This window comes from Micromesistius poutassou, assembly GCF_964030765.1.
Source record: "Micromesistius poutassou genome assembly, chromosome: 13".
NCBI classification, from domain to species: Eukaryota; Metazoa; Chordata; class Actinopteri; order Gadiformes; family Gadidae; genus Micromesistius; species Micromesistius poutassou.
In genome coordinates, this window is record NC_140283.1 from 7,336,834 (window position 1) to 7,360,158 (window position 23,325).

Below are 23,325 nucleotides of genomic sequence, written 5' to 3' on the forward strand. Positions count from 1 at the left end.
AATAAATGGTCCATCCATCTAGTCCACGGGCACTGGTCTCTTCGAAGCCCATGCTAGTGATAACTGGTCAGCTTCCTGACATTGCAACTTTAACATCATGTTTGCGCTCACATGCAATTCCATTGGAAATGTTTCACCTGTTGGTCAGGCCCTTTGAAACATCTGCATCCTATACCACAGCTGTTACTCACACGGTGACACAAAGTACACAGCAACACTATTAAAAGTAAAAAAACAACTTTATTTACAAACCCCCCCTGTATCCACAAAAACCTCAATCCAATGACTACCGTGTAAAAACATGTCCGAGTATTGTGTCCAAAGGACAGCATGAACACCCCCTCATCGGTGGGTGTGACGAAGGGGAGAATGATTTCAGAATATTTGTGGTTGAGGTTGGGAATTTCACAGGGCCAAACCAAATACAGCGGCTGTTATCCGTCAGAATGCTTTAACCCACTTGTTTAGTCTGATCCATGGAAAGCTACTCTTACCAACGTGACACCAGCCCGGGATTAGGGCAGGGCATCAGTTTCTTGCTGACACCCACATAGATAAAGGAGCAACTTTTATAAGAGCCAACCGACAGCTACATTTTGAGTCATATCGGCTAACAATAACTCCAACAACAATTCACACATATCTTTTGTCAGAAAAGCCTTGAATCAGTGTAAGTAAGTGTACAACAAAGGGATACAGATATTTCTAGTTGACATAGGCTGCCTACAGTCAGTGATCAGTTTTTTAAAAGCCTGTCCTAAAAATCCTCAATTTTCACCATATTTCTACATGTGGCAGCCACCACTTATTGTTAAATGGGGGGTACAATTAACACATTTGAAACCGAAAATATAGAACAAAAACAGTTCTGAATGATTTGATCAGAGTGATCTGGTAGTAATCCAGGTTAATTAAATAACAGAAGTCCTCCAAAGAAATCCACCCGTTACCGGCAGATTTCCAAGGCTGCCGTCCGTACGCTTGCGTGAACACAGGCGCCAGGTGCCTACTGGCAGCAAAAACACAGAAGAGGGTCCCTGGATGGTGAGAACAGGAGGGCTGTTCTCGGCCTCTACGAGTCCATGTAAGTGGAACATGCGTCTGGGGTGGCCCGCCCGCTGGCCGTCCGTACAGGCCGGCACGTCAGCCTAGAAGGCGTAGCGTGTTCGGATGTCCTCCAGCTTCTTGGACACCTCCGGGGGCGTCCGGTCGAGCTCCTCCGCCACGCTCTTCTGCTTGTGAGGGTCCATGCTGTTGAACTGCTCACACAGGTCTCCATCAATCACGTTCTGGGGACGGCAGAAACAAGAGGGACAGGTCGATTGGAGGCTTTAAACAACAAATAACTTATTATTTGGGGGGATAGAATAGAAGAAGAATATATATTCCAAGCCTTCTATGATTTGAACATACTGTCCTTTTTTTTTGCCAAGTACAGAGTCGGCAGATGAGCAGTTGAACGATACTTAAAATAACATTTCATTTTCAATATCACATTCACGTAAGGGAACATTGAGGACAAATTTCATTGGACCGAGCCAGAAGTAGCACTGCATCAATTCAGTTCCATCTTTGCTCCAGTCAAACTAATGGCACTGGGCCTCCCGTCACAATGTGGAGGCGTTTGGTGTTTTTTAAGTAAAGGGTGTGCATTCACTTTATGGGCCATTGAGTGACTACCAAAGGGTTGCCTCCGGCTTGTCTAGGCCCAGAGAGACGCCCAATTGACATCAGTCGCTCCACCAACGCTACAAAGGAGCGGACGCGTACATTGGCGGGTGACATCATTGAACATGTGGCGAGCCTAAGACACATAAGGGGATAAGTGCCTCGGCAGGAGGGACGCGAAACGACTGAAGCCATTAGTGATAGGAATTTCGGCTCTTTTTAGTGAGTCGGATCTCTTGGAATGGCTCACCAACAAGAGCCGGCTCTTTCGGCTCCCAAACGGCTCTTCATATTACCGCTTACTGTATACCTTTTATAATGGTGCCATGCCGTAATTCTGACGCTCATTTTGACACGTGCGCACGTGTTGACCTTTGTGTTCTCACACTGATCAAAATGCATCCAAAAGCTGCTTCAAGCTGCTTCCTTGTCTCATTCATCTTGTACTCACACGCTCGCACTCGTCTCTCCCCTCTTTTCCTCCTGTCAGTCACAGGCAACGTGTATCGCGCATCGAAATCCCCCGCCCCCTCGCTGCTTGTTCTCGTGATTGGTTGCTGGCTGCCATGCATGCGCCGTGACACGCATAGCACGCGTAGAATGAATGCGTGTAGCACCCGTAGCACGGGAGAACAAAAAAGACAACAACTCTCGTTCGGGAGCCGACTCCCATCATTCACTTAAAAGAGCCAGCTCTTTGAGCCGACTCGTTCGCGAACGACCCATCACTACAAGCCATTCACTTACATCGTATGCAGGTGTCTGCAAAGCGACTCCATGCATGTAAAGGCTAATTAATGCTCTATGTTAGATACGGATATGGACGGAGCCTTCTGTCCACACTCTGGGATGTATTTAGTGGTCTCACTGACCCCCGCCGTCTACAACTCTGCCTGCGTTTTTTACCTCCTTCTCAATAGATGCAGTTATCCCCCCCATCGTCGCCATGTTTGTTGTTGTCATAAACCTTTTTTTTTTTTTTTTTTTTATACTTTATTGGAGTAACTTTTGAATCTGAACGACGCCCTCTAGAGGATGTTTTGCTCAGTTCATTCCAACGTAAAGGACGCATGAAACTAAGCCTTAAGGAGTACATTGAGCACAACGAGTCCAAAAGGAGACAAGACGCACAAGTTTAGTTTTGTGTTCAGCGAAACAAACAGTGATACTGACCTTCACTGGGAAATAGTAGGACCTGAAGCTGAGATGGTCCCGGCCACACAGGGGAGGGAACTCTGAGCGCATGTGCATCTCCAGATGCTGGAAGAAATCATGGTCCTGGGAAAAGTCAGAGGGGAGACAGGTTAAACCATCATACAAGCAGCCAAGGATACTGCTTGGCTGCTTCACTGTCCATCCTGGCATAGAATTAACCAATATTTGTTTGAATTAACCAACCATGTTATTCAAGCCTCTCTCTCTCTCTGTGTGTGTGTGTGTGTGTGTGTGTGTGTGTGTGTGTGTGTGTGTGTGTGTGTGTGTGTGTGTGTGTGTGTGTGTGTGTGTGTGTGTGTGTGTGTGTGTGTGTGTGTGTGTGTGTGTGTGTGTGTGTGTGTGTGTGTGTGTGTGTGTGTGTGTGTGTGTGTGTGTGAACAGAAAAGATGAGTCAGTCATTACCTCGTGTGAGGTGAAAGGGACCAGTATGCCGATGCCCCCGGACAGCGTGGTGTAGACAAGGGACTCCGACCCCCCTGGGATCAGGGTGGTCTTCTGCAGGGACAGCACAGTCTCTCCAATGTGGTAGTTCATGATCACCTCAGCCTGGGGGACAAAAAGGAGAAATGTATTTTACTGCATGCTTGTTGGTCGGTTATTGTATCATTCATGACATTCTTATGACTTGACACCCCTTGGGGGGTATAGGCCGTCGACAAAGGATCTCCAGAGAACTCGGTCACTGGCTTTCTTTTTTTATCTGTGACCAGGTGCATCCCATCTTTTTGATGTCTTATCTGGAACTCCCTCTGCCAGGTGTTTCTAGGCTGACCTCTTTCTCTTTCCCTGGGGATTCCACGCCAGAGCCTGTCTGGTTGTATTCAACATTGGTTTACGAAGGATATGCCCGATCCATCTCCATCTTCTTCGTCCGATTTCGTCTCTAGCTGGCGTTTGCTTTGTTCTTGTCCACAGGTCTTCATTGGTGATCTTGTCTGGCCAATGGATTTTCAGAATTCCTCTCATGCATCTGTTTATGAAGGTTTGTATTTTGCTGGTTGTGGAATTTGTTCTCCAGATCTCGGCTCAACAGCACTGATTTTACATTTGAGTTGAAGATTCTTATTTTTGTTTGTTGTTGTACCTCCTTTCAGCACCATATATTCTTCAGTTATACGAAGGCTGCCCTTGCCTTTCCTATTTTGGCTCTGATGTCTACATCTGTCCCTCCCTCTTTATTGATGCTGCACAAGGAGGAAAAAGACTCCACTTCTTCCAGTTGTGTTTCTTCAAGTGTTATTGGCTCCCCCCTTTGTGTTCATTCTCATGATTTTTGTCTTTCCCTTATGTATGTTAAGGCCCACTTGGGCTGATGTTTCTACGAGTAGAGTCGTCTACTCTTGTACCTGATGGTGATTGTGTGAAAGCAGTGCCAAGTCATCTGCGAAATCCAGGTCTTCTAGTTGTGTCCATAATGTCCACTGGATTCCATTTTTCCTTCCTTCAATTGCAGTTTTCATTACCCAGTCGATGACTAGGAGAAACACGAATGTTTCGTGAGTGAGAAAACTGTTTTGTGAGAAACTGTTTAGTGAGTTGTCCCTCATGTATAACTCTACAAGTCATTCCCTCGTAGCTGCTTTTAATCATGTTCACTAGTTTAGTGGGCACTCCATGATTTGTCAATAGTTTCCAGACAGTCTCTCTGTGCACGCTATCGAAAGTGTTTTTTCGTAGTCAATAAAGTTGATATACAACGGGGAGTTCCACTCTAAGGTTTGTTCAACGATTATACGAAGGGTGGCAATCTAGTTGATGCATGACCGGTTTTTCCTAAATCCTGCTGTAAGAAGGGGAACATTCCTTCTCCCTGTTTCTCCCCTCACATCATATTTTAACGTGATATTTGACTTCCGAACGTGATATTTGACTTCCGGAGCACTAAGGGTGCCACATGCAGCCTTGGCCAGGGAATGTCCCCCTTTGGTAAATGGTATGGCCTAACTGGCCTTGATTGGTCCACCTGCAACCAATTAGTGGGCTTATTTAAAGGGAGTCGCAGTTTGTGGCTGGGGGGGAAGGTACGAGAGCACACAGTAGTTTTGTTAGACGATTGCTAGGCTGATTGAATGCTACAGTTGTTTTCTTGTTTTGGAACATTTCTTTATTTTTGTAATTAATGGACTTATTTTTGTTTAGTTATTTTTGGGACCTTGGTTTTGGAGGAAATAAAACTACCTTTTTGGTCCATAATCCCAAACCTGGCTGTCGTTGTCAACTTTCTCTCCACCATCATCCAGCCACTCACAGGCCGCCTTTCACACCTGCTTGTTGGTCTCTTAGGTGTTGGTCCAGTGTTTCCCACACATAGGCCAATGTGTGGCGCTGCGCCACAGATTGATTTCGCTTTTCTTATTTATTTTAACTTGAACGCGATTTTTAAATGTAACTCTGCGCCCCCGTAATGCTGCCAGTCCGACATGTTCCCATTCCGACAGTCCTGTGCGCGTATGCAAATTAGCCATGTGTGCCAAACAGAAGAAGGGCCCTATCTTGCGCCCGGCGCAATTGACTTTCTACACCGACGCATGTGTCCTTGCTAGTTTGCACCCGGCGCAAAGCTGATTTTCCCCCGCAGCAACCAGGCACCACTACATTTGCATGTTAAATATTATGGTGTCAAAGATTATTCATACGTGTGAAACTACATAGAAATAGCGTGTGGATTGTGGAAACTTTTTTTCCATAGGGCTGCATGAATGAACATGAATGAAGTATAGTAGGCTATGCCATGCGTTAAAATAATAATAACAATAATACATTCGAGCAAAGTATATTCCAGGCTTCCAAAACAAAACCTAGTTTTAGGGTAAATGATTGGTTAAATGATTTGGGAAAGAACCGCTGATACAGCGCTAAGTTGTACTTTTAAATCAATGCATCCCTCTTTCCTGTCTGGTGGCAGTTTTTCTCCAAGCCTTTAAGGCTTCTGCTGGAATATTATCTGGCCCTGCTGCTTTGCCACTCTTCAGTTTCTGTACTGCTTTCCGAATCTCATCTCTGCTAGGTGTGTCACAGCTGATGGGGAGATCAACAACAACAAATCAACAAATAAGAATAAAGATACTATACACTAGTCAATAAGGTTAAAGATACTAAGAGAAAGATACTAAGTAACAACAAACAAACAAGGTCCACATTAATGTGCTGAGGCAGTGTGATAAGGGTGACAGGGCAGGGACTAACCCTGTGGTACAGTAGAGATCTACGCATGGTTTGGTGAGGTGCAAAGAAGTAAGGCAAGACAGTGCAATTTTAAGTCAGTAGCCCAGCATTAAATACTAAAAAACAAGTATGGGTAGCAGCACAGAGATGGATTGTAGACCAGTGTGTATGTTAAGGTGCAAAGGTAAGGCAAGACAGAGCAAGTATGAGAGGAGACCAGAATTAGATATTAAAAATTAAATATTAAATATGGGCTAACTAGAGTAGTTAAGTGGACCTATTAGAAGAGGCCTGTGGCAGCGCAGAGATGGATTGAAGATATACAACAATAGATATGGGAAATAAAGTGTACAGTGTAAACATTGGAAGAAAAAATAAAAAAGTCAATAACAAGCAATACTAGTGTTTAAAGTGAATTTAGTCCAGGCTGTTTGGAGGGAGAGGCAGAGCATGAGGGCTAACATAGACAGTAGACATTTAGGTACAGGACAGTGATGATGTGATACATAGGATGGATATTATGCAGAGAAGTCTCTCTTTACCTTTAATTGATAGATTATAAAGTTGAATGGCCCTGGGAACAAATTATTTATTCAGTCTATCAGTTCTGCCTGTCAGTGCTCATTACCTTTAATTGACCTTTAATTTACAGATTATGAAGTTGAATGGCCCTGGGAACAAATTATTTATTCAGTCTATCAGTTCTGCCTGTCAGTGCTCGTAGTCTCCGGCTGATCAGGCTTTTCTGCTGATGTAGTTCAGCTTTTCTTTCCTTACTTTGACCTTTTGTAATGTTTCAGCAGATATCCATTCCTTTTGCTGGTATTTCTTGTAGCCGACGACTTCCTGACCCGTTGATGTTATAGTCTTTAATATGTTGCCACTGCTTGTCAATGCTATTCTCCTGTTCTAGTAGATGTTGCAGAGCTTCATATTTGTTGGAGAGTTTCACGCTATATTCTTCTCAAATTAGTTCTTCCCTTAGCAGGTTCACGTTGTATTTATTTGTTTCCTGTGTGCGCTGTCCTGGTCTTTAGTTTGAGTTTTAGTCTGGCCATTAGCAGGTGGTGGTCTGATGCCATATCTACTCCTTGTTTCACTCTCACATCCTGTAGTGTTCTCCTGAACTTCTTGTTAATGCAGATGTGATCTATTTGGTTTACCGTAACATAGTCCAGCGATACCCATGTTACTTTATGTATGTTCTTGTGGGAAAATATACTGCCTCCAAGTTTGTTTGATGCACAAATCTCTAGAAGCTTCTCTCCATTGTTGCTCATTTCTCCCAGTCCGTGTCTTCCCATCACTTCTTCATATGTTGTCTTTTCATATCTTTGCGTTCCAAGTCTCCCATAAGGAGGGTCATATCTTTCTCTGAGTAGTTGCCCAAGATGTTCTGTAGTCAGTCAGACTACAGAACTCATCTTTTGTTTCTCCTTCATGGTTATTGGTTGGTGTGTGCATTGGATTACATTCATGCTTATATTCTCTTTTGTTGTTAAAAAAGAAAGACGCTGTAATGATTCTTGGTCCATGGGCTTCCCACCCTATAGGTGCTCTCTGTGCTGATTGGGATAGCATGAGAGCAACGCCTTCAGTATGTTGGGCATTTTCCTCTTCATGGCCAGAATATAGCAGCATTTTTCCACTCATGAGCCTTTTCTGACCAGCTTGTGTCCATCTTTCCTCACTAATTCCCAATAGCACCAGGTTGTAATTTCTCATCTCTGCTGCTATTTGAGCTGCATTTCATGCTTGGTACATAGTCCTTACATTCCAATGGTAATGTTCTTCCTGGTTGAAAGAAGGGTTGTCGGTCTTGAGGCTTCCAGTAGCTCCTGGCTTTCACCACTCAACGTCATAGGTCTTCGGAATGAAGAACCTTTTTTTCCCAGGTTAGAGTTCTCTTTTTGTTTCCTTCGTCATCGTTTCTGTAACATCTTGTTTTTTCAGAGGTGGGGTTGTTAGTCCCACGTCCAACCCCCAACCTGGAGGAAACGTCAACCTAATACGATACAAAGGTTGTGTTCAATGTAATGGTTTCTTGGCCAATACCTCTGGCATTTGCATTTGCAGATGTAAACACACAGGCACACGTCATTGTCGCCATTAATGGAAACAGCAGTGACTGATTATCTATTAAAAGACTTTATGAAATTATAATAAAATTGACAAAGTTTAACTAACAATTCAACACTAAATAGTTAAATAAATGTCTACTTTGATTAAATTAACCGCTGAGACAAAAACGCATGAAGGAAAATCCAGATCTTAGCATCCCTCAATGAGTTTAGCTCAGCTATGGCGACTGCTGTCAGGGGTCCCAAGAAATTGGTTATGAATTTGAATTGCGCAATCGGAAAAGCAAACAGCAAAGACAAAACAAAAACTGGGTTTTGTTCATGTTTGAATCACACAATACCCTTTGGGGGTGAGTTTTTGTTCAAGAAAAGCCTCGAGAGCGTTCATGCGCATCACTGAGTGAGCGTACTCACGCACAGTACCACAAGAGAAAGCCGGCCCGCAGGACCCCAGCCACCACAGACCCAGGATCAACTAAACATGTCCAGGGATGGACGGTCGGGGGAAAGCTGCCACAGGCCATCACAGAGGAATCGGATACTGCTCTAGGCAGTCGAAGGAGTTTGAGTTCCAGAGGAGAACCAACACCCCCAACATAATGAGCAAAGACCACAAAACTAGGAACTGTGGTTGGGCTGGGTCCGAAAAAAGAAACGTGAACCATGGCTGCATATAGCGAGAAGGGATATTGCTAAAGAAATGTGTGGGAATGGGAAACTTGCACAAGACACATCCCCTGCTATGCACACATGCATGGTTCACAAAAAAATACAATAGGTGACCTTTTAGCAGTTTAAAGGTCATATGCTTAACATTTTTAGTTTCTGGGAAAAATAAATAAATTTGTACACAGTCCTAAAGTTTTGCCAGGGCCAGTAAGATGTTTCATCCCCCAGACACAAAGCTGAGCAAAATGCAAGACACATTTGACCATATTCCACAAAGCTCTGCTTATCGATGATGTAGACACACACACACACACACTTTGGTCGAGAGATCCATTGAGATGGATCTGTCTGAGTCATGCATGCCCGTGTATAGGTTCGGTCGATTTTGTAGGAATTCAAATCAAGATTTCAAAAAGGAGAGGACCTAAATGACACCCTCATTGGAATAGAGAATGTGAGGTTGCCGTCACACTGGTGGGGCAGGTGTGGTACCTTCTGTGAGGCACCGTTGAGAAGGCCTCGGTCCCACAGCGCTTTGTTTCCTGTGGGGTCCTCATCCACGTCGTCACTGGTGTTTGGGGGGAGACGCACCTTGGGTGAAAAAATAAACAAACAATGACACAAAGCTCTGCTGTTGCCCCGTCTCCCTCAGCAGCTCAGAACATTACAGAAATCTTTTTTTAGCATGCAGAGGAGACCTCTGGGTGGTTGTGCTGTATATTTACTTTATTATGCAAGACAGGAATATTAACCAGGAATAGCACAGCAGGTCAAACACGATTAGGACTCCAGTGAAGTTAAATAAGAAAATCTAATTGTTAATTTATGTTAAATATATGAGTCGAGATAATCCATTTGCTCACTTAGTTGGTAAAAAAAAAAAAATGGACACATGTAACTACAAAGAAGTATAAGAGCCGCTTAAACACAGCCCTTGTTTTTAATGTAATCCAGGAAGATATCTAATTGAATGCTAGAAAGTATTTGCTTGCACAGCTAATTAAATTCCTCTGACCCAATTACACAAAGGTATTTTCTGCTCCAGTTTCGGCTCCCCTCATCCTCTAAAGCAATTAAACCTCACACAGAGGCTGAAGACACAGGCCCACTATCCCTCCCGCCTCCATCACCGCCTCCCTATCAACAAATACATATTCAACACTAGACATAATTCAATACTAGACATAGCCACGTATGCATTTTCTGAATGCAAATGGTTGCGTGAGCCAACTCGTTGTGTGCGCAATATTCTGTGAGCATGCCAATATGCAAATGCTTGCAAGGCTGATAAGCAAGCACGCCGAGTTTCAATTCCCTGGGCTGCTTTGAAGCGGACATGTGATTGATTGAATAATTGGGCTGATCGTTTTCGTTTGGTTGTGAGTTATTGACAATTCAGCCTGATGTCTTTCCTTTTTGTCATCATCGCACGACTTTTCCCATTACCTAAGGGCCTCCCCCTTAGGTAATTGATAGGCCCGCCAAGTTAGAGTTCTGGGATTCACTGCAGTGGACTCGCATAAATCTGCCATAACGGAGATTTCTAACAGAATCATAATACCATGGTTGGTCAGTGAAGTCCCCTATGAAGACCCAATTTTAAGTCATTTGGGTTTACGATTTTTTTTTTTTTTTCATTTGCAGTTCTCACGGTTTGCCAAAGTTTGAGTACAAAAAAATCAATCTCAACTGACTCCTGGGTCCTTGAAGCAATATGGTTCAGTATGTCAAATAAGGCCCAGATACAAAGTTCCAGAATATTTTCTGAGATAATAGTTTGGCTTGCTTTGCAAATAAAACATGTACAATAACTTTATTTGTTTTTTTTGTCAAAGCAACAGACAAACAGTCAAACAAAAAGAGTAACCAATGAGAGTACCGTGTAAGTACCTAACCGATGAACAGTATCAATAACAATTGTTCCACCGATCAAACCCTCACAATACCCATTCGTACTCACGATGCTAATGTTTCCAAACTTGTCCGCCGAGGCCATGGTGTCGTAGTCCAGCAGGCAGGCGGTGGTCACCCAGCGGGGGTGCGTGTCGTCGGCAAACACAATCAGCTGGTTCTCGTTGCGGCGGTAGCGCACCCAGAACAAGCTTTCCTGCACGTCCGTCACCACCACTCGCTGCCCGATGGTGTGGATGCTGGTCACCAGGTTGGGAATGTGCTGGAGGTGTGAGTGCGGGTGAGAAAGGGGGGGGGGAGAAATTAAGTTAGCGGAGTAATGGTAGCCAAATGCCAGTTGGCATGTTTTAGAATAGTCCATCACAAAATCTTCATATCATATCACGTTGACCCAGGTTATAAATTAAAACGCAAACGTGAATAACGGCCATTGACTGAATAACAAGAACCCATGGACCACACACAAGGAGCACAGTGCATGTTCAGTCTCTGCCAGACTGTCCATATAAGGTCCTAAAAAAGGTGTGGCGGGTTCCCAACTGCTACAGTTGATCAATAATTAACTTTACCTTGTTCTCACACTTCCTTAGTAGTTTCTTCTTGCCAAGGTCATAAATCCTCAGCAGTTTGCCAACGCCTACCAGGACCCGCCCCTGGAATGGAGCAATGGCCAATGGCACGTCTTCCACCGGAGTCTGCCAATCAAAAAGCATGACAATCAATACTTAGCTGCAGACAAGATTATTCCTTATTATAAATGTCGGCAGTAATTGAATAATGTTCATAAACATTTGCAATGTTTCCATTATTGCAATGATAACATTTAAGTGCCAAGTTGTCTGTGATAAATTGTTATATTTGTGTGTAGAGCATTAAAATCATCCCTTTGATTTTAGTGTAATTTAGAAAGAATAACAAAGCAACAGGTTCTCTTCAAAATAGAATGGTACCTAGAATGGTTTCTAGAATGTTCCTAGCGAGAACAGTGTTAACAGTGTTTCCAGAGTCAGAGTATTGCGGTTAAGTTGCTTCTGGGATTTTAGTTTTTTACCACAGGAAGATATACATAGATATTAGGGGTGTAACAATACTCATTTGTACAAAATTTTTCGGTATGGTCTAACGGTTTGATGCGCGTTTCATTTCGGTACGTACCAATTTTTTTTTTTTTCTTTCAAGTTTTTATTGATTATCACACACTCTGACACTGAGTGTCTCGTCTTGTCCTGATGTTTTGTGATGAGGACCACAATGGAAATAAGTCCTGGACTTGATTGTGTTTTTATCCTCAATTGTATTTTATCTATTTTCATTTGTGTTAGGCATTTGTTTGATACAATTTAATAAATCAAAATACAATTGTTTAATAAAAATAAAATAATAAAAACTGCTAACCCGAAAACATACCAAACTGTGACTTAAAAACCGAGGTACCGAATCGTGACTTTTGTGTATCGTTACACCATTAATAGATATCCATCAATATATCATATTGACCAGGCATATTTGTAGCATAGCCGAGACATTACAGTTCTGATTTTCACGTCTCCTCAAGCGCGGTGGGGAAACTGACTTGTTTTTTCCCCAAGTCACCTTCATCGCTTTTCTTTTCCACCTGCTTTGTGGCTCGCTCAGAGAATAATTTCCTTTGTTTGAGTATTATAAGTATTTATACTCCTAGTATTTGTCTGTTTGAGTACCATATTGTAACACATACAAGAAAGCCCACACCAGTCACTGTTTGCGTTGTTGTTCAGAGGTACTGGCTGTCACTAAGGGGTTAAATTGACTCAAATTCAATATATATCTTCATATAAAATGTTCCTTAATGCAACGTCTTTCCCACTTTCATGCACTGGCCTGCTGAAGTCTGCTACTTCTAGTATTGCAAATTGTAATTAATAATGTTGGTGTGTACTGATTAATTATTATTTTTTTTTTTATTGATTATCACACATTGAGTGACTTGTCTTGTCCTGATGTTTTGTGTTGAGGACCACAATGGAAATAAGTCCTGGACTTTATCGTGTTTTTATGCTCAATTGTATTTGATGTATTTTCATGTGTGTAAGGCATTTTTTTATACATTTAGCAGACGCTTTTATCCAAAGCGACTTATAATGATGAACACACACCAACGGTGGAGTCAACCATGCAAGGCGACAGCCAGCTCGTCAGGAGCAGTTAGGGTTAAGTGTCTTGCTCAGGGACACATCGACACTAGGAGCCGGGGATCAAACTAGCAACCGTCCGGTTAATTGAATTTAATAAATCAAATAAAAAGTTTAATAAAAATACAATTTTAACCCTGCTGTACCGAAAAACATACCGACCTATGACTTAAAAACTGAGGTACATAACGAATCGTGACTTTGGTGTATCGTTACACCCCTAATGGTTAACATGTGCATATTTGCATGCATGAAGTTCCTGTTGTATAATGCAATGTGATGTGTTATTTTTGGGCTTCTTTGTTAATATGAAAACCTGAACATGGCTTTCTTAGAGACATTGAAGATGGAGAACGTCCATGGAAATGACCATAGGTCTGTATTGCAATTTCCCCATCATATTTTTTCCTGCCAAGCAGTGGCAAGACAGCCTGAGTCAACCATAAGCATGTCTCAGGCTGTTGCTTAACACCGAGGTTATGGGGACACATTTCTGGCCAGCAAAGATCGTCTTGGTCTCAAACAAGATCAACACAGGCAGCTTGCTAGATAGCAGGAATAAAACAGCGTCACTCTGTGCTATAATTGAGGGATGTGGGAAAACAGAAATGTGCTGCCCTCGACCTTTTAAAGGGTGCCACTTAGGGCTGTATAAATACACTTGACAGGTATGTCATCGGGGGAATGCGCCTGTGACCGAGACCTTGTGCTCAAAAGAGCCGCGCTGATTATTGCTCACTTCCCATCTTAATCAACTTGAGTTAAGGAAACATGTGAGCTGAAAAAGCCCCATGGCCAACAAGTTGCATGAGACCAATTTGGAGGAGGGGGAGGAGTGGCATCATCCTGGGGACAGAATCCATGCCTTTATTCAAACTGATATCTCAGTCTCCATCTCAACTTCATACCGCGATACGCGGGCACAGATTGCGTTACTTGACTGATTGAATCCACCAAAATAAATAGTTAGTTATGGCTGCCACTAAAGGCTGCCACTCTAACATACGGTTCCATTGGAAAAACACTTAAATGAGGTTCATTGAGGGCCGATGCTACGGCAGTTGGAGTTTCCTTAATGCATCGTCCTTTCTGTCTGGGAATTTGTGTTACCCATGCAATAGAAGGACTCAAAGTTTGCATTAATGTAGGAATCATTTTCGATGAGACTGTCACATAAAAAACAAACATAATAAATGTTTTATATTAAATAACATTGAATCATTTGAATGTCGATGGTGAAAACGCAGGGGTCGGTTCCCACCTTGTGCATGAATTCCAGCTTGTCTCCTGCACTGGAGAGCCGGTAGGTATAGATGAAGCCTCCGGCCACCGACCTGGGGTTGAGGATCATATCTCTAGCCACGCCCACAAGAACAAACCAATCATCTCCGGTGCTGGCGAAACGGCACACTGTCACACTGTGTGGGAGAAGAGAGAGGGAGACGGGAGGGAACAGCAAAGAGAACATCAGCGCGAGACGAAGCAAGGGTTTCCTGAAGCTAAACACAAGCACTTCAAATAGATATCAAATAGATATGTCCCCCTTGGGAATTAACAGTAGGACGCTATACAAGCGCTTCAACAATAAGTAAATATTGTGTATTCTGCAGTATAGCCAGTGGCAAATTCATGACATAATTCAGAAAAAGGAAATAATGTCTTAAAAGGCCAATCATAGTCTTTTTAGAGCTTTAGGGGCTGACATATACACTTTAGGGCTGACATATACACTGCATGCACTAGGTTTAGCAGTGCAAGAGATGACGCAGGGGTGGGTGTGGGCAGGGTGGGGGGGCATATCTACGTGAGAACCGACAATGCTACCCTCACCTGAAGGCGGCCTCGTTCTGCTCCAGCTGCACCAGGTCCAGTGTGGTGCCCTGTATCGGGTTGATCAAGCGGACCAGCGACGCCCACTGTCCAGCTCCTGCTTTGGGAGCCCCAAAGATGGCTTCAGGCAGGTTCTCGTTGAGGAACGCTGCTGCCATCTCGGCAGCAAGTTCCCGTTCGTCTTCTCCGGCCGCCTCCACCATCTCCTGCAAGGATCAGAAGCATTGTTTTTCAACCATTAGGCCAGGGATTCCCAAAGTGTGGTACGCACACCCCCAGGGGTACGCGAGCTGCCACCAGGGGGTGCGTGCCATGAAAAATGTAATGGCGGTCTGGTGTAATATTACCTTGTTTTTATTTATTTTATCTGTTTCGGAGCCTATTCTCTTTAATGTTGTGGATTGTAACTTCATTGCAATTTAATTCAATGTACTGTCGTTCTAATTTCCATAACCGTTGTGTTATGATTAGGGTTGTGCCGATGCGTGATGGCTAACCGACATCACGATGGAGAGCCGCAATTTAATTCAATGTACTGTCATTCTAATTTCCATAACCGTTGTGTTATGATTAGGGTTGTGCCGATGCGTGATGGCTGACCGACATCACGATGGAGAGCCACCATCGTGATTCGGAAGACTAGTGGGAAAAAAAAAGATTCATAGTGAAAAAATACACAAAAGTTGATTCATTTCAATAATTCTATTGAAAAGTTCAACTTTGGATATATGGATGCCAAGTCCTGCTGGAAAATGAAATCAGCATTTCCATAAAGCTGAAGGACACATGAAGTTCTCTAAAATGTCCTGGTAGATGGCTGCATTGACTTTGGATTTCAAGCAAATTAGATTCTGTGCCTCTATTCTTCCCCAACTCTAGGACCTTGATTTCCAAATGAAACGTACTTTAATCTTAAAAAGAGGACTTTTGACAACTGGGGGACACACACCAGTTATTTTTCTCCTTATTCCAGGCCAGACACGTTTGGTGTTGTCTGATTCAAGAGTGGCTTGACATGAGCAATGCGTGTCCTGGATACGTCTGTGCGTGGTGGCTATTGAGGCATTGACCCGGCCTTTCTAATGGCCTTTTCTTGACAATCCTCTGAAGGCTGCGGTTATCCCTGGTGCTTCTGCACCTTTTCCTGTGAAAATGCTTTGATACAGCACTCTGAACAGCTATCTTCTTTAGCAATGACCCAAGGCTTACCCCCATGTGGAGGGTGAAAATTACTTCTTCACTGTCACAACTGTCAAGTCAGCTGTCTTCCCCATGAGTGTGCTACTGAACCAGACTGAGAAACTATTTAAAGTCTCAGGAAACAATTGCATGTGTTTTGAGGTAATCAGCCGATTAGAGTGCGATATTCAAATTTTCTGAGATACAGAATTTTGGGTTATAGTGTAGCAGCAGTGTAGCAGCAGCATTACACACAGTAACAACACAAATAAAGAGAAACAACCTTGACATATATATAAAAAAGAAGCAATATAAAATATAATATAAAAAATGTATGAATAAGAATAATAATTATCATGAGCTGTAAGCCATAATCATCAAAATTAAAACATTTAAAGGCTAGAAATATTTCACATTGGGTGTAATGAATCCAATTTAATATGAATCTGTTTTTTTAATTGCATTATTGAAATGAATTTACTTTTACACAATATTCAAATTTATTGAGATGCACCTGTATTATTCAAACACTGAAATTACTATACTATTTTTTTTATCCAAGTGTCGCCAATGGCACATCGCCATTGCAAACAATGGCACATCACCAACAAAATAAATAATCTAACGAGTCTGTTTCGCTAGATGTCAATCAATTCTATACAGACACAGCACCTTTCATTGAGGGTTTTACACCCCAACCCATGCTTCATGTGTATGTACCTCTGCCATCTGCTGCTTTCTCTGAGCTTTGGTGGCCTCCGTGTAGGCGTTGTGGTCGGTCTCTATCACGATGAGGTTGTTGGTCTCCGGGTGGATCACAAACTTCCTGGGGGTGCACTGCAGAGGGAAGGCCACCTGGTTGAAGACCGCACCCAGCTTCTCCAATGCCAAGATCCTTCAGGGAGAGAACCACATGACGGATGAAGAACCAGCTACACTCCATTTATAAGACCCAAGAGTCAAGTACAGAATTACACCAGCAAATCTCAATCAGACAATGACATGGGTTGACTTGCAACTGTAATAATTTGGATGCATAACAAAAACTATTTCACAAACTAATGAGTCATGATTGTTTCACAATTAGTGCAAAATAAAAAGCATGTGCCCTGGAATCCATAATAAAATAAAAGATGATGAATGGTGGGGCTATACCTGAGTGTGTTGGTAGAGATAGCTACAATGCCTTCTGGGCACTGCTCAGAGGCAAAGCCGGATGCGTACTCCAAAGTTTCATAAGATAGAGGGGTCAGGTGAAAACGTGACTGGTAACAGTAGCTCAGCCAGGAGCGACTAGACATGGCCAGCACCTGCACGAGCGAGAGAGAGAGAGAGAGAGAGAGCGAGAGGTGGATGGAGAGACAACTTGAATGGTAGCGAAGCAATCATCAACATTTTGGTTGGTGTCAAGACATTTATTTTAGTTTTTAGTGTTAGTGGCAGGAAAAAAAAGCTTGTATGTATAAAAAAAGACAATATAAACAAAAGGTTGTTCTGTAACTCAAGGATGTCAGCAGTGCCCCCCCCCCCTCCCAGGACCTCAGAGACGTGGCCATTCTCAGGAGCCATGGGAAGGGACAGGATGGAGGGAGAGTCCCACACTGCCAGACAGGGGCAATGCGGTGGGATACCACCAGAAGAATGACTCGCATGTGGGAAATAACAGTAATAGCAGAACGGGCAAGCACCAAGGGACTATTTGTGCTTCTGAAAATAAAACATGAAATGAGGAGGAATCCATAGAGCAGATCGACCGGCCGGACGCTTGGTGGGGAACAACAGCACTGGCCACAGGTTAGATCATGTCCCTTGGTTACAGGGGGTGAAAGGTTACGATTCAGGAAGAGACAGAGAGCAAGAATCAAATAAATAGACGTACAGCTTCCTGTCCCTGCATCCGGACTCTGAAGAGCTTGACCGGTCGGGAGCCCAAGTAGCGTGTTCTGGTGTCAGAGAGGTCACCGGTCACTGGGTCCAGAACAGTTCTGAGAAGCACTCCATTCTACCAGAGGAGGGAAAAAAAAACATTAAAACACGTATTACGGATACAATCATGATTTGAACATGAGACGATCCAACATCATGCAAAGTCTGGCTGATCTACCTGAAGTCCAATGTTCAGGTAAAGGAAGCCGATGGTTCCCTTCTCTCCCAGCTCATCTTGTTTTTCCACGCCCCCCATCTCCACGATACAGAGAGACTCTGGTTGGGCAGGCAGGGCCTGCATACTCAGCGGCTGCAGACAGTCCTGGAATAAGAATGGATGAGATGGGGTTAGTTATTACCATGGCAACGTGCAAACGTTCAAACAGACGAGCCAGTGTAGGATGTCTGACATTTCATTTAAAAAGTTTACCCATCAGAAATGCGTGCATGTGTGTGCACAGGAATAAAAACAAAAAAGGAGGCCATGGGCTTGTTCAATGGTTCAAGTTGTTTCAGAGAAGAATGTAGCTTTTCAAACAAAGATCTCAATCAGACCCACATAGAGAGGTCAAATCAGCTTAAAAAGAAGGTCACAAGACCAATCACTACCAGCCAACTAGTGGACTAGTTTGAACCATGTCTGGACATCATTGAGCTCATGACCACACTCTGTCCTAACAGACGTCAAAATATATTTATAGAGATCAAATGGAGTGCTCACAATACATGGCAAATGTCTATACAGAAACAAAAATAGATTCTAGTGTATTGTCTAGTTACCATAATTGGCCATTTACTCCAGTAAGCCAAATAAACGTTTGGCTTACTGGAGAATATGCAAATAAAATTAAAAACATGTAAATAATTACATCATCCAATTGCATTAATGCATGACACTGGGACTCTGAAGGCCAAACACATACCATGGTCTGATCTAAACCCTGTATGCTTGGGTGCGTCCGACTCTCTTAAGAGAGGTTTATTAAAACCAGCAAACATATGAAGCAAGCTTCACCCTGGCATCTTCCCTTTTGATTGTGGATAGGGGAGGCCCCAGTAACCCTTGAACCAAGAGCAGTAATATTTAACTGCCAGTACTCATGTTCAGTGTTTTGTAAAAAGCGTGCCGTAACACAGCGAGACAAGCAGCATAGTTGATTTATCTTGTATTCTTGGTCAGGGATAAGAGGATGGGAGATGGGGTGAAGCCTTGCACTGCGGGAAACATACCAGCGGGTCCAGGGATATGATGCGGACCGTGTTGTCCACCAGGCCCACGGCCAGGAAGCGGGTGCGCTGCTCGCCGGGCGGAACGTTGGCCAGGCTCATGCATACTACGTCGGCAGACATCTCCTTGCGCTCTGTGTATTCATTGAGTTGGCCCGACTACGAAGCCAACAAAGACGGAGAGAAGAAGATTAATGACAGACAGCACAGACACATTTGAGTTTGTCAGCAATAAAGACTTCAGGAATTGTCAACACCATGAAACAAAAGTTACAAACACCATGAAACTAAATATATAACCATGTTTATGGCATTACCCTAAAAACATTGACTTGACCATGATGGTTTGAAAATACACTCAGACTAAAGGGTACACAACCAGGCCCGCATGACCACCAGAATAAAGCTGTGATCAGAGTGAATAGTGATTCTCTCCAAGTGGAAGTCAGAGAAGAGACATGAGAAACTCATCACTTCAACAGCACTCTTAATACTCTGTCATGAGGGCTGCAATTCAAATTTTTTTATAATTAGGACAAGGTCATCTGAAGTAACCAGAGTCAGACATGATGACTTTAATTTGCTGACGATGCCCAAAACCATAAAGTATACATTTGTAGTATGAATCAAAGGGCCTGAAGTGCAGCGGTGGGTTGACTTTGCCTGTTGACAAAATGTCCAATCTAGATGAAAAAAATAAAAATCTGTAACTTACCGGGTCCATCTCAAAGTAGACCAGCTCCCCACCAGTGAGGGCGATCACCACCTGCCGCTGGTTTACAGCACAGCGGACGATAGTCTTCTTCCCGGGGGTCTTCCACTCGTTCACACGCTTGTCTGCCCTGATGTGGCGGATGCCGTCGGGGTACACCTGGAAATGAGGGATAATCGTCAGGACAAACTGCTTCCCTTCCCTGAAATTGTAGAGGTACGTTTAAGCCAGCGGTCCGTGAGTGTGAGTGTGTGTGTGTGTGTGTGTGTGTGTGTGTGAAATCGGAAGATGGTTCGTCAAGTGAAGTCAATAGACCCAAATTCACACCGTCCCATTCTTATAAATTTATCAGACAACAAAGTGAAATTTGTGCGGGATTGTCCCCCATTATGGTTTGTTGTCCCCCCCCCCCAATATTTTTTGAAAAAAAATATTCGCAATACCCGCAATCCTGAGCTGAAATTTAAGCCCTGGTTAAACAGTGTCAAGTGGGAGCCTTGGCTGTTCCCCTCCGGTCAGTGTTCTTCAATGCAAAGGGAACCTCCAGGCGTGTTCCACTCACCTGCACCAGGGCATCCTCGCCCAGCAGCGAGCAGGACAGAGTGGGTGTGGTTCCCAGGAACCCAGAGTCTGTCACCTCCTCGACCGTCTCTCCGATGGACAGAACCAGTGTGGCGTTGACGAAGGACACAATGATGTAGGCATCAAACTCGTCTGTTGGAGGGAGTGTGTGGGAGAGGATGGAGAGGCAGAGACCAAAAGGCCCAGTTTGAGTTCAGCAAAAAATAAATTGTTGCAGCTATGGAGGGAGCGCAGGCAGGAAAAAGAAGCAATGGATTAAAGGGGAGAGTTCAAAGCCTCAAGGCTCCCGCTATCTGGATTGATGATTAGTACCCGAGATATTTATAGGTTTATAAATGTCGTTTAAGATGTGTACTATGGATGCTGAGGGTACTGTGTTGAGGAAGATCAATAGGCTGTTACTTCTGCCATGTCCTGCAACATATAAATTGGCCACGTTGACTTTAACAAAGCTCCCGACTGGGAATGCTTAAAGTGGTCTAGTCACTTGCTAGATCTGGAAAAACTTGACAGATAAAATTAGAAAAATAATGGAACTCGCTTTGTATGTGTACAGTCCCCTTCAGCTCAATAATTAGTAATTATTTGATTGACGTGGGGAAAAATAACGCTAATGTAGAAAGACCTTCGCTATTGTTCTGGAGTGGTCGTCATAATTACAGTAAACCCCAGCACCCCACATCCGTTCTCTGCCACTGCCACTTCATGCAGTGCTCATTAGCATAACTCCACACCCTTGAGATTTGATTTTATATCTGGGGTCTTCTAAAAGACCCCAGGACAGGCAGGTTAAAGTAAAGTTACTTTTAATTCACGATTAAACAACACCTCCCCCTAGTGGGCATAAATATTAGCAAGACATAACTGTAGAGTCGCCAACAAATGATTGGGAAATCTCTGATGAAATAATGATAATTACACGATACCTTCTACGTGTCTGCGCACTGTCCACACAGCGTTGGGGTTGCCGGGCAACTCGGACACAGCCATTTCTGACACCTGAAAAGACAAAGGAAAGTGAACCGAAGACATCAGATTAACAAGCAGAAATGTGCTTGTGTTTAGTGGTACGTGGATACGCTGCAGGTGTCAGATAGAAAGAAAACCTCCTCACATTATATTCAGAGAAGAGACATGAAAACTCATCATTTCATGCAGCCATAAGTACTGGTTAGGATGTGCTCATAGAGAGGATGTGTACCTCAAGTCCATGCCTGAGGACCCTCAGAGTAGACTTGGGACCTCTTCCACAGGCGACATACAGTTGAGGGGTGTCCTCGTTCGCCAAATCAGCAATCTGAGACAAAAAAAGGGGAAAAGAATATGAGTCACTATTTTACTACCCAGAACAATAGGTAATAACAGGACAGGTCCAACAGACTTTGAGACGGCAATATCCGGATGTAGTATTTTACAGATGATATTTTACCGCCCACAGTCCTGTAAGTGTACAGTGATATTTCAATTTGATGTTTTCATGCAGCTGTATCTTCCTTTGTGCAGTTCATAACAATGTGAATTGTATCGAGACAGGAACGTGTCTCAAAAATGCATTGACCAGATTCATGCCACCAAAGAGGTCGCAAGGTGCACGCTGTGTAAACTCAAGGGTTATTCCCAGAGGAATTGTCAATACCATGAATCAAAAGCTACAAACACCATGAAACTAAATATATAACCATGTCTATGACATTACCCTAATAACAATGACTTAACTAGCCCAGCAAGTTTTGAAAAAACACTCAGACAAAAGGGTACACAACCAGGCCCACATGAATGCCAGAATAAAGCTGTGATCAGAGTAAATAGTTATTCTCTCCAAGTGGAAGTCAGAGAAGAGACATGAGAAACTCATCACTTCACCAGCACTCTTAATACTCTGTCATGAGGGCTGCTATTATTTTAATATTTCTTTGTTCATCAAATAATAATTTAGACAAGGTCATCTGAAGTAACCAGAGTCAGTCAGACATGATGACAAATTTGCTGATGATGCCCAAAACCATAAAGTATACATTTGTAGTATGAATATTCGTGGGCCTATTGACAACATCAACGTAGCTGCAGCTGTGGTACAAGATAGTCCAACATATTGGCAATAGCAGGCACACACACAGACACACACACACACACACACCTGGCAGGACATGATGGGGGACAGGTTCTCAGACTCATCCACCAGCACCAGGTTCTTGAGGGGGCGGGGCTGGAAGAAGAAGGTGTCCCCTTCCTCCAGAGGCATTGCTGAAGAGAACTCTGGCTCCTCGTCATCGTCGCCCAGGTGAGCGATCTGGTACAGGTAGCTGGACAGGCAGGGAAAAAGCCAGATGTTTAACATGATGTTCTTTAGAGTCTAACTGTACCATTATAAGATTGAATAAAATATCATGTCTCAAGAGGTCACAAGGTGTCCGCTGTGTAAACTCAAGGGTTAATCCCTGAGGACTTGTAGACACCATGAAACAAAAGCTGCAACGAACACCATCAAAATATATAACCATGTCTATGACATTACCCTAATAACAATGACCTAACTAGACAAGGTTTGAAAAAACACTTGGGTACACATCTAGACAGACATGAACGGCTGTTATCAGAGTGAATAGTAATTTTCACCAAGTGAAAGTCAGAGAAGAGACATGAGAAACTCATCACTTCAACAGCACTCTTAAGAGTCTAACTGTACCATTACAAGATTAAATAAAATATTGATATTATAGCAGCATATCAGATTAATACGATTTTCCCTATTATTTCACAGAATGGACTACAGTCACAAATACGTGAATCAAAAAAAGAAAAGAAAAGGATACTTACTGGTTTCCAAACTCAGAAGAGACAAACAGGAAGCCAGTTTTGAGGACACACATGGCCGTTGCCACTGGGATTGTGTCAAAGTACTTCATCCTGATTTCCGTAACCTAGGAAAACACAAGCATAGTTAATAGAAGCCCTTTGGAAGAGGTGAAATGACAACTACTAAGCTTGT

General features: G+C 43.2%; 1 protein-coding gene and 1 non-coding gene across 2 annotated transcripts in view; both read right to left on the reverse strand.

Annotated features, from left to right (window-relative positions):
* Positions 1–220: 220 nt before the first annotated feature.
* sf3b3 (splicing factor 3b, subunit 3) overlaps positions 221–23,325 on the reverse strand; it is a 32,500-nt gene continuing 9,395 nt past the window's right edge. The window contains exons 9-27 of the mRNA XM_084477562.1: positions 23,154–23,257; positions 22,474–22,639; positions 21,538–21,633; positions 21,263–21,335; positions 20,317–20,468; positions 19,758–19,913; positions 19,046–19,201; positions 17,994–18,137; positions 17,769–17,891; positions 17,045–17,199; positions 16,610–16,784; positions 14,711–14,916; positions 14,142–14,298; positions 11,279–11,404; positions 10,759–10,971; positions 9,291–9,389; positions 3,286–3,429; positions 2,842–2,946; positions 221–1,289 (exon numbers count right to left, since the gene is read on the reverse strand). Of these exons, the coding sequence (XP_084333688.1) occupies positions 1,149–1,289; positions 2,842–2,946; positions 3,286–3,429; positions 9,291–9,389; positions 10,759–10,971; positions 11,279–11,404; positions 14,142–14,298; positions 14,711–14,916; positions 16,610–16,784; positions 17,045–17,199; positions 17,769–17,891; positions 17,994–18,137; positions 19,046–19,201; positions 19,758–19,913; positions 20,317–20,468; positions 21,263–21,335; positions 21,538–21,633; positions 22,474–22,639; positions 23,154–23,257 (2,691 nt within the window). The 3' untranslated portion in view covers positions 221–1,148. The remainder of the gene's footprint in view (positions 1,290–2,841; positions 2,947–3,285; positions 3,430–9,290; positions 9,390–10,758; positions 10,972–11,278; positions 11,405–14,141; positions 14,299–14,710; positions 14,917–16,609; positions 16,785–17,044; positions 17,200–17,768; positions 17,892–17,993; positions 18,138–19,045; positions 19,202–19,757; positions 19,914–20,316; positions 20,469–21,262; positions 21,336–21,537; positions 21,634–22,473; positions 22,640–23,153; positions 23,258–23,325) is intronic.
* On the reverse strand, positions 21,417–21,494 carry LOC311357952 (small nucleolar RNA SNORD111). The gene has a single exon (XR_014637950.1). It is a non-coding gene; the product is annotated as a small nucleolar RNA SNORD111 (small nucleolar RNA).